At 44.9% G+C, this 12,582-nt stretch overlaps 1 protein-coding gene across 4 annotated transcripts in view; it reads right to left on the reverse strand.

Moving 5' to 3' along the window:
• Nucleotides 1-12,582, reverse strand: part of LOC140733124 (TOG array regulator of axonemal microtubules protein 2-like) — a 110,825-nt gene that overhangs the window by 52,110 nt on the left and 46,133 nt on the right. For all 4 annotated transcript variants that reach the window (XM_073056007.1, XM_073056006.1, XM_073056008.1 and 1 more), the window contains exon 3: nucleotides 3,086-3,324. In XM_073056007.1, the coding sequence (XP_072912108.1) occupies nucleotides 3,086-3,324 (239 nt within the window). The remainder of the gene's footprint in view (nucleotides 1-3,085; nucleotides 3,325-12,582) is intronic.

Below are 12,582 nucleotides of genomic sequence, written 5' to 3' on the forward strand. Positions count from 1 at the left end.
AGGTGAAATATTTTAAGGGGAATATGAGGGGAATTTCTTCACTCAGAGGGTAGGGTGAGTGTGGAACGATCTGCCAGTGCAAGTGCTGGACGCGATTTCAATTTCAAGGTGTAAGAGAAGTTTAGAAGCACATGGATAGGGGCGGTATGGAGGGCCATGGTCAATGGAAATACACAATTTAAATGTTTTGGCATGGATTAGATAGGCCAAAAGGCCTGTTTCTGTGCTGTAGCTTTCTATGACTTTATGACTGTAAGTGTAGCCAGGATGGTAGTTAAGACAGTGGAATGCGCCTCCTGTGCTATGTGGGATTACAGGGTACATAATAGTCACCCTGATGATTAAATCTGCAGGAAGTACACACAACCTCAGCTCCTGACTGACAAAGTGAAGGAAATGGAGCTGGAGCTGGAACTGGATGTACTCCGGACCATCTGGGAGGCTGAAAACCTCACACCCAGAGTGCAGGCTTTAGATAGTAGATGGGTGGCCACCAGGAGAAGGGGGCGTGAACAGTTCCCTGTGGTCTTCCCCTTCAGCAACATATATACCCCTTTGGATACTGTGGGGAGGGGAGGGGTGACCTATCACAGCACAGCAGCAGCAGGCTGGCTAGTGGCACCGTGGCCGACTCTGAGGCTCAGTGAAGAAGATAGTGATAAGAGACTCGATAGTTAGGGGGATGGACGGGAGATTCTATGGCTGCAAAAGAGACCCTAGGATGGTGTGTTGGCTCTCAGGTTCTAGGGTCAAGGAAGGTTCAGAGTGGCTGCAGAAGGTTCTCAAGAGGAAGGGTGAGCATCCAGAGGTCGTGGTAATGACATAGGTAGGAAAGAGGAAGAGCACCTGCACTGTGAGTACAGGGAGTTAGGGAAAAGGCTGACGAGAAGGACCGCCAGGGTAGTCATCTCTGCATTAGACCCGATGCCACGTGCTAGTCAGGGCAGGAATAGGATGATAGTGCAGATGCACGAATGGCTGAGGAACTGATGCAGGGGCAAGGTTTCAGATCTCTGGATCATTGAGATCCCTTCTGGGGAAGATATGGCCTGTACAAAGAAAAATGAGCTACCACTGAACCGAAGGGGCTCGATGTCCTTGCGGGCAGGTTTGCTAGAGCTGTCGGGGAGGATTCAAACTAATTTGGCTGGGGATTGGGAATGGGAGTGATAGGGCCGAGGTTGGGACAGTTAGTATACAAATAAATGCAGTGTGTAGTGAGACTGTGAGGAAGGACCAGCAGATGATAGGGCAAAATTGCAGTCACTAGGATGTGTTGAGATGTAATATTGGGGTAAAATCTAACAGGGGGATGAATATAGGACTGAAGGTATTATATTTGAATGCATACTGTATATGGAATAAGGTGGTTAATCTCATAGTGCAGCTCGAGTCATGGGCAGCACTGAGTCATAGTTGGGAGATAAACATCCAAGGAGACATAAAAAATGCTACAGAAATAGCAAAAGTGCAACCCCATGCATCATAGAAACACTGTAGAAAAACTGTTTCCTACAATGTCTGTTTCCTATAGGCATAGGACCAGAGGTAACAACCTCAGAATAGAGGGACGCCCACTGAGAACAGAGATGAGGAGGGTGGTGAATCTGTAGAGTTGCTGCCACGGACTCTGTGAAGTCATTGAGTATACTTAAAGCAGAGGATGATAGATTCTTGGTTATTCAGGGTGTCAAAGATTACGGGGAAAAGGCAGGAGAATGGGGTTGAGAGGGAAATGGATCAGCCATGAAGAATGGTGGAGCAGACTCAATGGGCCAAATGGGCCTAATTCTGCTCCTATGTCTTATGGTCTTGTTATGATTTAGACAACCTAGCTCCATATTTGGAACTAAATGGTTTACAGTATCAGCAAGCGGGTTCAATTCCCACTGCTGACTGTAAGGAGTTTGCATGTGCTCCCCATAACCACAAGGGATTCATCTAGGTGCTCCAGTTTCTTCCCGAAGTTCAAAGACGTATCAGTTGGTAAGTAAATTGTTCATTTTAAATTGCCCTGTGATTAAGCTAAGGTTAAATCAGGAGATTGCTGGGCGACCAGGCTCAAAGGGCCAGAAGAGCCTATTCTTCGATGTATCTCAATAAATAAATTAATTAAAATCGATAACAATAACGGCAGACAAATTCAGGCTGCACCCTAATTAATTCTTCAATAATATTTTCAATGTGTTTCACGTAACTGCAGGAAACATTCTGTTTGCTGCCTCATTCCCACTAGTAATTCTTCCAGTCTATGACCTCTTCTTTTTGCCCCATGCCCCTACTAGTGAGTTCCTTACATGAGCATTGAGTAAACAACAAATAGCATTTTCAGACCTAAGCAAATTATAAAGTAAGTCTGTGTGATTATCATTTTCTGGCAGTGCAAAGTTTCATAGTGATAGAAAGGTATAGAGTGCAGAAACATTCCTTCACCTCATGAATCTGTGTCGACCAGCAGGCACCCATGTACACTAATCCTACATTGTTCCTGTTTTATTCTGCCCACACCTTCAACCCTCCCACTCACCCGCACCCTAAAGGCCAACTACCTACCAGCCCACATATATTTGGGATGTAGAAAAAAATATACATGGTTTCAAGAAGAACATGCTGGAGATTACAATTGGGTTGCCACAGCCATTCTGGATGCACAGCCTTCTTTGTGAACAAAGCCCAGTCTATTAGTAGGCTCTCTGTGATTTTTTTCTTGTTCTTTATTGGTAAAGACGTAAAGAAAATCAATCCCAAGTAATCAGTGGCTTTGTAAAGAAAACTGAAACAATTTGCAAACCATCTGAAATGTACAGGAGAGTCTCTCACATTCATGGGAGAAGGAGGAAGGAAGGAGAGAGATGGGGTAAAGGGTCATTAGCTTAACCCAGATGAACAGTGGTTCTCAAACCACATCACAGAAAGCCATGCATAGATGGGGAATCTACCATTCCTAGGAGGATCATAAAACAGTTCAGTGCAGAACCCCAACAATCTTCGCTCAGTATAATTGGTTCCACTTAAAGGATTTTCTTGGGATAGCTGTTGTACAAATCTGGATATTTTGTTTAGTGTAGTTATGTTGTTCAATTACCTCCTCTGGGACCACAGCAGGTTCTGTAAGTCCCTCTCTGCCTTCCAAACATGGTCTTCCAGGTGATTCAGCGGCAGTAGCCTCTGGACTCTTGCCCAACGGGTCCTCGCTGTGAGCGTCCTGAGTTTGTGGAGTGGAGCTCCTCTCGATGGGAGGGACAGGTCTGGTGGCATTCAGCAGTTTCTGTGAGGCAGAGCGAGCCAGGGCTGGCTTCAGTGGAAGTATGGTCTTAAGTGGGCCTAGAAGAGAACATCAGACCACTCTGTTCCATTTTGCAATCTCCAATCGCAGCAATTATAAGATTCACACATGCACAATCCCGGAGCAAGCTTTCCACACATTTACAGTCAAGGTACATGTAGTCTGCAGTATTCTGAAAATGCAAACTGAACAAAAAAGAAAATACTCTGAAAACGTTAGTTAAGAAGATCTGGTGTAGTTATGTTTGGAATGAACTATATTAACAGCATGCACAACACTTCTCTTTGTATCTCAGTACATGTGACAATAATAAACCAATTACTAATTCCCAGTTGCTGACTGCCTGGGTTATGCTGGTATGCTGGAATTAGGGTATACAACAAATATTAAGTTCAAGAGCAGCCATTTTTCAGACCTGAATGTGGATTGTAGATTGAATTTAAAATGCAGCCGTGAACAATGGTTTTCCAGGAGCTGTGGACTGGAGTTGATTGCAAACCAGACAATGCAGATTAACTTTCATTTTGAGTGTCTGGAGTGTGGGCACAGAGGACGGTGTGTGAAAACTATATGTAACTCAAAGGAAGCATTGTAGATACAGGGTAACTATAGAATTGGCCTCCTGTTACCTTTGATCTTTATCATATAAACATGTCATCTAATATTGGATCGGGAGGCCTCTTCCTCCAAGAGTGTCTCATTTTGTTGAATAAAACACTTCTGTATCCACACACAACACGCTGGAGGAACTCAGCAGGTCGGGCAGCATCTGTGGAAACGAGCAGTCAACATTTCAGGCTGAGACCCTTCGAAGACCCAAAATGTTGACTGCTCGTTTCCACAGATGCTGCCCGACCTGCTGAGTTCCTCCAGAGTGTTGTACATGTTGCTTTGACCCCAGCATCCGCAGTGCACTTTGTGTCTATTTCTGTATCCATTGGTTTCAGTGTCTCTCCTTTGACTTTGTTCACATTAAAAAGCCTTCACTGCACTTTCTCTGTAACTCTAACACTTTATTCTGTATTCTATTATCACTGTTCCCTTGTACCACCTTGATGTACTGATATTGTGAAATTATCTGTATGGATGCCATTCAAAACAAAGTTTTTCACTGTATTTCAGTATGTCTGACAATAACAGACCAATTAGTAATTACCAAGTTCACAGTGTGTGGGTGTTTGATGGCCAATAGGCTCAGTGGGCTGAAAAGCCTTTTTCTTTGCTCTATGATTATGACTTTGGGAAAACGTGAGGATCTGAGAGGGGTGTTAGTTTAATCCAAAAGTCAACGCCTTCTAACCGGCAACGGACTCTAGATGCTGTTTTGTGCTCACCTCTCTGGAGTGGAAAACAAACCGAGAGTCGGACTGACTGAGCCACTGTTATACTGATTCAAGTCACAGAGAGATGAAGCAGGCCACTTTCATTGACACCACGTCCCTGGCCAGCACACCCCACAGACCCACAGGATCGGTCAGCTGCCTGTATGAGCGTTCAGTAAGCAACATGCAGAGTCACGTGGTGGGAGAGCACTAGACCACCAGCCTTTCTGCCTACGTCAACTGTCGAGGTCATTTTCCACCAATCCTACACTGATTCCACTGTGTTCTTCCTACATTCCCATCGACTCCCCCCACCAGCACCCCAGATCCCATCCTTCATCTCCACACCAGGGGCCAATAGATCTACCATTTCACACAACTTTGAGAAATGGGAGGAAACTAAAGTGCCCGTAGGAAACCCAAGCAGCCAGGGACAGCATCCAAAGTTAGTATTGAACGTGGTTTCACTGGAGCTCTACCACATGCATCACTGCGCCTCTCAACATCCTGCAGTCGTTACACCCGGGACACCTATAGAGCCGTGCAGCATAGAAACATCAACCATCTATGATAATCCCACTTCCTTGCATTAATTCCATTTATGGCCGGATCATGCAAAGAATGGCATGGTAGTTAGCGCTACACGATTACAGCGCCAACAACCCAGGCTCAATCCTGCTGCTGTCTGAAAGGACCTTGTACATTCTTCCCACGACCATGTGGATCTCCTGCAGTGCTCCAGTTTCCTTCCACGCTCCAAAGATGTACGGGTTAGTAGGGTAATTGGTCACATGGGTGTAATTGGACAGCCCAGACTCAGTGGGCTGAAAGGGCCTGTTACTGTGGTGTATCTCTAAATAAAAACTGAAGTACCTGTCCAGGTGCCTTTTAAATGCTCCTATTGTATCTGTTCCCATCTCCTCATTCCAGATACCAACTACTGTCTCTGAATTAATCCTCAGATCCCCTTTAACCCTTTCCCTCATAAGTTAAACCTATGACCTCTAGTGTTAGATGACCCTACCATGGGGAAAAAAGACCAGCTATTACAACCCCAAAGTCAAGTCATTGGTACGAATATTGGAATTGGTATATTATCATCACATGTACCGAGATGCAGTGAAAAGCTTGTCTTGCACACTGTTTATACAGATCGTATCATTACACAGTGCATTGAGATAGAACAAGGGAAAACTATAACAGAATGCAGAATAAAGTGTAACAGCCACAGAGAAGGTGCTGGGTAGACAATAAGGTGCAACAGATAAAGTGTCAGGTCAAGGATCTATCTTATTGTATTATGGAGTAATTTAGTGGTCTTATAATAGTGGCTAGAAGCCTGGTGGTGTGTGACACTAATGTCCGGTTGGGTGGGATCGTTGATTGTGCTGGCTGCTTTATTGAGAAAGTGAGAAGTACAGACAGAGTCCATTAAGGGGAGGCTGCTTTCCATGATGCATAAGCTATACCTGCAACTCTTGCAGTTTATTGCGAGCATGTGCAGATTGGTTACCGTACCAAACCAATATGCATCCGGGTAAGGAGCTTTCCACGGTGCATCAATAACAATTGGTCAGGATGACCAGAGACATGCCAAATTCTTTATCCTCCTGAGGAAGGAGAGGCAGTGGTGAGCTTTCTTGGCCATGCTGTTTACATGGCTCAGAAAAGATAAGATGAGGGAACACACACCAGTCCTCTTTGAGAGATCAGAAGTGGAAAGGGTGAGCAGTTTCAAGTTTCTGGTTGCCAAAATCTCTGATGATCTATCCTGGGCCCAACATATCGACACAGTTACAAAGACAGCAGCCGTATTTCATTGGGAATCTGCGGAGATTTGATCATTCACCGAACACAGTTGAACATTTCTACAGATGTACCGCGGACAGCATTCTGACAGGCTGCATCACAGTCTGGTATGGGGGGAGGGGGGCACTGCACAGGATCAAAAGAAGCTGCTGAAGGTTCTAAACTCAGTCAGCTCCATCATGGACACTGGCCTACCCTGTATCTAGGATATCTTCAAGCAAAGATGCCTCACTAAGGCGGTATCCATCATTGAAAAGCCCCCATTGCCCAGGTCATGCCTTTCTCATTACTACCATCAGGAAGGAGGTACAGAAGCCTGAAGATGCACACCCAATGATTCTAATTTCTGAACGGACAACAAACCCATGGACACTGCCTCGCAAATTTTCTTTTTTTTAATCTTTTTGCACTACTTATTTAATTTAACTTTATAAATATATATATATTTACTATAATTTACTATTTTTATTAGAATGCATTGCAATGTACTGCTGCCACGTAATAACAAATTTTATAACATATGCCAGTGATATTAAACCTGATCCTAATTCTGACTCTGATTCCGATGGTTGGACTATTTGTGATGTTCACTCCTAAGAACTTGAAGCTCTCAACCCTCTCGAACTTCTTCAACATCATTGATGCAGACAGGAGCATATGCACTGCCCCTCCCTTCTTGAAGTCAATGACGAGCACTCTCAATTTGATGATACTGAGAGAAGGTTGTTGTCATGACACCATGTTGCTAGACTCTATCTCCCTGCTGCATGAGTCACATCGTTATTTAAAACACAGCCCACTGTGGCAGTTTTTAACATTTGCAAACTTGCAGATGGAACTAGTGCAGAATTTGGTCACTCAGCCATGCGTGTAGATGGAGGTGAGCAGCGGGCTGAGGAGACAACCTTATGGAGCAGTGTTTAGAATATTTGTGGTGGAGGTGTTGCTGTTTGTTCTTAATGAATGTAGACCACAACCTCTGCTCTCCGCTTTCAGAATATCATATGCCTGGCTAAGAACGTCTTGACCCTAGCACCAGAGAGCAAGTACATCAGCTTGAAGTTTCGTTTGCAGCCACAGAAATCCTGTGTGTGTGTCTCTATCACTGTTGTTTGCCTAGACTTTGACCTTCCCTGCTGTGCAACAGAGCCAGTAGTGGTGCCTCTGATCTGACTGCTGCTGTAGCTTTATCTTGAGAGCTGTTCTACCCCGGACAGCATCCTATTGTAGACTATGTATTCATTGTTCAAAGGTTAACCACTGTTTGTTTACTTCCTGTCATTCCTTTAAATGTACAATAGTTTCCCAATCAACCATAGCCAACATGCCTCATGATGTCATAGACTGATTTTGTTCAATTGAAAGCCCTGGTTTCATATTGAACTAAATCACTCCTGATTTTTATATAAAACTCTATTGTTTATGATTGCTGTTCTTTATCCATGCCTCTTCAATTAACCCTTTACTGATCGAGAAAGCTACAACTCTATTGTTCATGATTGCTGTTCTTCATCTACGCCTCTTCAATTAACTCTTCCTTTATTGAATATTCCATTCCCTCATTGTTTCTTTAGCATACTGATTGAGAAAGTTGTCCCTTGTACAATATTACTGTTAATTTTGTTTAGTTAAGTGTTTAATTACTGGTGTAAATAGTTCAGCGAAACAAGGTAGGCCGAAGAGCCTATTCTCAAGCTGCTCTGTTCAATTTTCCAATGGCATTTTTCCTTGTAAAGTATTCCAAAGGTCTTTTGCCGTACACAGTTGCCAAGGTGGCTCAGGGCCAGGCCTGGTGGTTGTTGGAGTGTTCCAGTTTGGAGAAGGAGGCAACTGCTTTTCCATAAAAGTTATTCTGCCACGAACAGAAGCTGAGTGAACCTTGGTTTTATGGCCCAGATGTGTTCAGGAGTCACTGCTGGTTAATATGTCTGGCAGCTGGAAGTTCAGTCATTAAATGAATGGGAAACAGCAAAGCAGCTCTTCCCACCAACTGAAATCCACAGCACAGCTTGTCCATGCTGTGTGACGTAGGGTTGTCTGGTTTAATCTTGCCCTGCTCTCATCTGTGAGTTACTATCCTTCCTAATCCAGGTGCTCTCTAATCATCCTGAGGGGTTCTGTTCCCGTCACTCTATTGGCAATGGGTTTCCGAACCCACTACTGCCTGTGGTGAACTACATATACCTGTCTGGACTGCTCCTGTGGCTCCTCCCACAGACCCCTGTATAAAGGCGATTGAGGCCTGAGCCCGGCCTCATTCTCCAGGATGTAGTGTTGTTCATTCTTCCAGTCAATAAAAGCCGATATCTCGCTTCTTACGTCTCAGAGTGAGTTATTGATGGTGCATCACTGCCGTTCCCTCTGGATAGGATCATAGCAACACAACTTGAAACAGGCCCTTTGGCCTAACTTGTCTATGCCGAACAAGATGCTTACTTGAACTAGTCCTAAAACTTTTGCTTAGTACCATATTTGTCAACATGGAGCGGAGATCGAGGTTGTAAATCTGGACGGGGCAAAGGATGTCGAGAATGGCGAGGGTGGAGTGCCGTGTGAGGGGTGTGGGACAGGTGGCAGAGAAGGAACGCCAGGAGCCTGGGGGTTGCTCAGGTGCAGATACACCCAACCCTGAGACACCTTGATTCCAAACAATTGCTTTCCTGATGTCCCTCTGGTGCTTCCCACACACCCACCTCTCCCTTCCCCTTTTCCCAACCATGATTTCCCTCTCTCTGCCCCCTTCCCACTCTCAGTCCACAATAGAGACCCACATCAGAATCAGGTTTATCATCATTCACATACAGTATGCATGAAATTTGCTCTTCTTTTGCAGCAACAGCAGTAGAGTGCAATCCATAAAATTGCTACAGTGCTGTCCAAAAGTCTTAGGCATCCTAGCCATGTATTCCATACATCAGGACTCATCAAGGTAATGAGGAAGTGTTGAGCTTTGAAGGTGGGTTTGCATTTTGAGGGAAGGTTGAGCAGTCTGGTCCTGTACCAAGTGCTGTTCAGAATGAGGGGTGATCCAACTAAAGCACCTAACACTTTGAGGGTACTTGACAGAGTAGTTCTTGAGACATTATTTCCCCTGATGGGGGAATCTAGGCCTGGTGACACTCAAGTGAGGAGCAATTCCTTCTCTCAGAACAACCCAGGTTCGTTTCCACCACTGCCTAGAAGGAGCTTGTAATTCCTCCTTGTGACCATGTAGGTTTCCTCTGGGTGCTCTGGTTTCCTCCCATATAGATAGATAGATAGATAGATAGATACTTTATTCATCCCCATGGGGAAATTCAACATTTTTTCCAATGTCCCATACACTTGTTGTAGCAAAAACTCATTACATACAATACTTAACTCAGTAATAATATGATATGCATCTAAATCACTAACTCAAAAAGCATTAATAATAGCTTTAAAAAAGTTCTTAAGTCCTGGCAGTTGAATTGTAAAGCCTAATGGCATTGGGGAGTATTGACCTCTTCATCCTGTCTGAGGAGCATTGCATCGACAGTAACCTGTCGCTGAAACTGCTTCTCTGTCTCTGGATGGTGCTATGTAGAGGATGTTCAGGGTTTTCCATAATTGACCGTAGCCTACTCAGCGCCCTTCGCTCAGCTACCGATGATAAACTCTCCAGTACTTTGCCCACGACAGAGCCCGCCTTCCTTATCAGCTTATTAAGACGTGAGGCGTCCTTCTTCTTAATGCTTCCTCCCCAACACGCCACCACAAAGAAGAGGGCGCTCTCAACAACTGACCTATAGAACATCATCAGCATCTCACTGCAGACATTGAATGACGCCAACCTTCTAAGGAAGTACAGTCGACTCTGTGCCTTCCTGCACAAGGCATCTGTGTTGGCAGTCCAGTCTAGCTTCTCGTCCAACTGTACTCCCAGATACTTGTAGGTCTTAACCTGCTCCACACATTCTCCATTAATGATCACTGGCTCCATATGAGGCCTAGATCTCCTAAAGTCCACCACCATCTCCTTGGTCTTGGTGACATTGAGACGCAGGTAGTTTGAGTTGCACCATATCACAAAGTCCTGTATCAGTTTCCTATACTCCTCCTCCTGTCCATTCCTGACACACCCCACTATGGCCGTGTCATCAGCGAACTTCTGCACATGGCAGGAGTCCCAAAGTCTTAAGCGTTAGGATTAGGTTAAATGACTACATGGGCGTAATTGGGTGATGGGGGCTCGTTGGGCTGGAAGAGCTTGTTACTGCACTGGATCTCTAAATAAATGGATAGGTTGATAGATAGATAGATAGATAGGATATTGTTCATTAATATTCGGCAAGGCTGAACACTCAAGCAAATTCAAGGATGAAATAAATGAATTGTTGAATCAAAGGGGAGTCAAGTGTTTTGGGACCCAGTCATGAAAATGATCAGATTGGCTAAGATCCTGTTACAGGAGTGAGAAGGCAGCATTCCTGTTCTTATTTCTAGTGGTAGTAAATACGCAGACAACTGGGAAATAAAGTAAGTCTGGTGGGCAAAAGAGAAATAAAACTGAACCGTCAAGCAGTGAGAATAAAGCCAGAGGAAGACAGGGGGACAGAGGTAGGAAGAATAGACCCTGAGCACAGGAAGCTCTGTGGAGCGCCTGCAGAGTCAGTAAACCAAGAGAAGATGACAGGTGAAGCCAATTGGGGTGAGGGAGGTGGGATGAAGTAAGAAGCGGGGAGGTGATAGCTGGAGAAAGTAAAAGGCTGGAGAAGAAGGAATTTAACAGGAGAGGAGAGCGAACCATGGAAGAAAGGGAAGGAGGAATGACACCGGGGGAGGTGGAGAATTGAAGAAGAGAGAAGCAGAGGGGTAAAAACAACTGTAAGTTGGGGAAATTGAATGCCATCCAGCTGGAGGCTGACTCGATGGAATATGAGGTGTTGCTCCTCCAGCTTGAGGGTGGCCTGATCATGGGAGCAAAGGAGGCCTTTGAAATGTGGATCGGAATTAAAGTGGTTGTCCACAGGAAAATTCTGCTTTTTGCAGACGAGGAAAAATTGCTCAACAAAGCAGTCGCCCTATCTACATCAGGTCTCACCGACGTAGAGGAGCACCAGATACAGTAGATGACCCCACAGATTCACAGGTGAAGTGTTTGAGGCCCTGAATGAAGGTGAGGGAGAAGGTAAATGGGCTGCTGTACCACTTAGACCATAAGACATACAGAAGTAGGCCATTCAGCCCATCAAGTCTGTTCCACCATTCCATCATGGCTGATTTATTATCCCTCTCAATACCATTCTCTTGCCTTTTCCCCATGACCTTTGATGCCCTGATTATTCAAGAACATATAAACTTCCACTTTAAATATGCTCAATGCCTTGACCTCCACAATAGCCTGTGGCAATAAATTCCACAGATTCACCACCATCTAGCTAAAGAAATTCCTCCTCATCTCTATTCTAAATGGATTTCCCTCGAGCCTGAGACTGTGCCCTCTGATCGTAGACTCGCACACTATAGGAAACATCCAAGGGAGGTAGAGATATGCTTGGTGGTAGGATCCCATTGAAGATGGCAGAAGTTGAGAGAATGATGTGCTGGATGTGGAGACTCATGGGGTGGTAGGTGAGGCCTAGAGGAATGCTATCCCTTTTAAGACAGTAGAAAAACGGGGTGAGGGGTATGTCCGTGAAATGGAGGAGATGCAGGTGAGGGCAGCGTTAATGGTGGAGAAAGGGAAACCCCATTCTTTGAAGAAGGATGATGTCCTGGAAAGGGAGCCTCAACATGGGAGCAGATGCGGTGGAAATGAAGCAATTGAGAAAAGGGAATGGCAATTTTACAGAAGACAGGGTGGGAAAAGGTATAGTCAAGATTCTGTACCTGTGGGAGTTAGTAGGTTTATGAAAGATATCGGTAGCCAGTGTGTTTGCAGAGGTGGAGGTGGACAGAGAGATCGAGGAAGAGGAGAGAGGTGTCAGAAACGGACCAAGTGGTTTTAAGGCCAAGGTGGAGGTTGGAGGAAAATCTGATAAAATTGGCAAGCTCAGCGTGGGTGTGTGAAGTACTGTAGCACCGATACAGTCAATGCAGCTGAGAAAGAGTTGGGGAGCATTACCAGGAAAGGCTTGGAACTTGGACTGTTCTACATAGCCAAAAAAAGGGCAGGCATAGCTGGGGCCCATGTAGATGCCACGA

The sequence above is a fragment of the Hemitrygon akajei genome, chromosome 9 (genome assembly GCF_048418815.1).
Source record: "Hemitrygon akajei chromosome 9, sHemAka1.3, whole genome shotgun sequence".
In the NCBI taxonomy this organism is placed as follows: Eukaryota; Metazoa; Chordata; class Chondrichthyes; order Myliobatiformes; family Dasyatidae; genus Hemitrygon; species Hemitrygon akajei.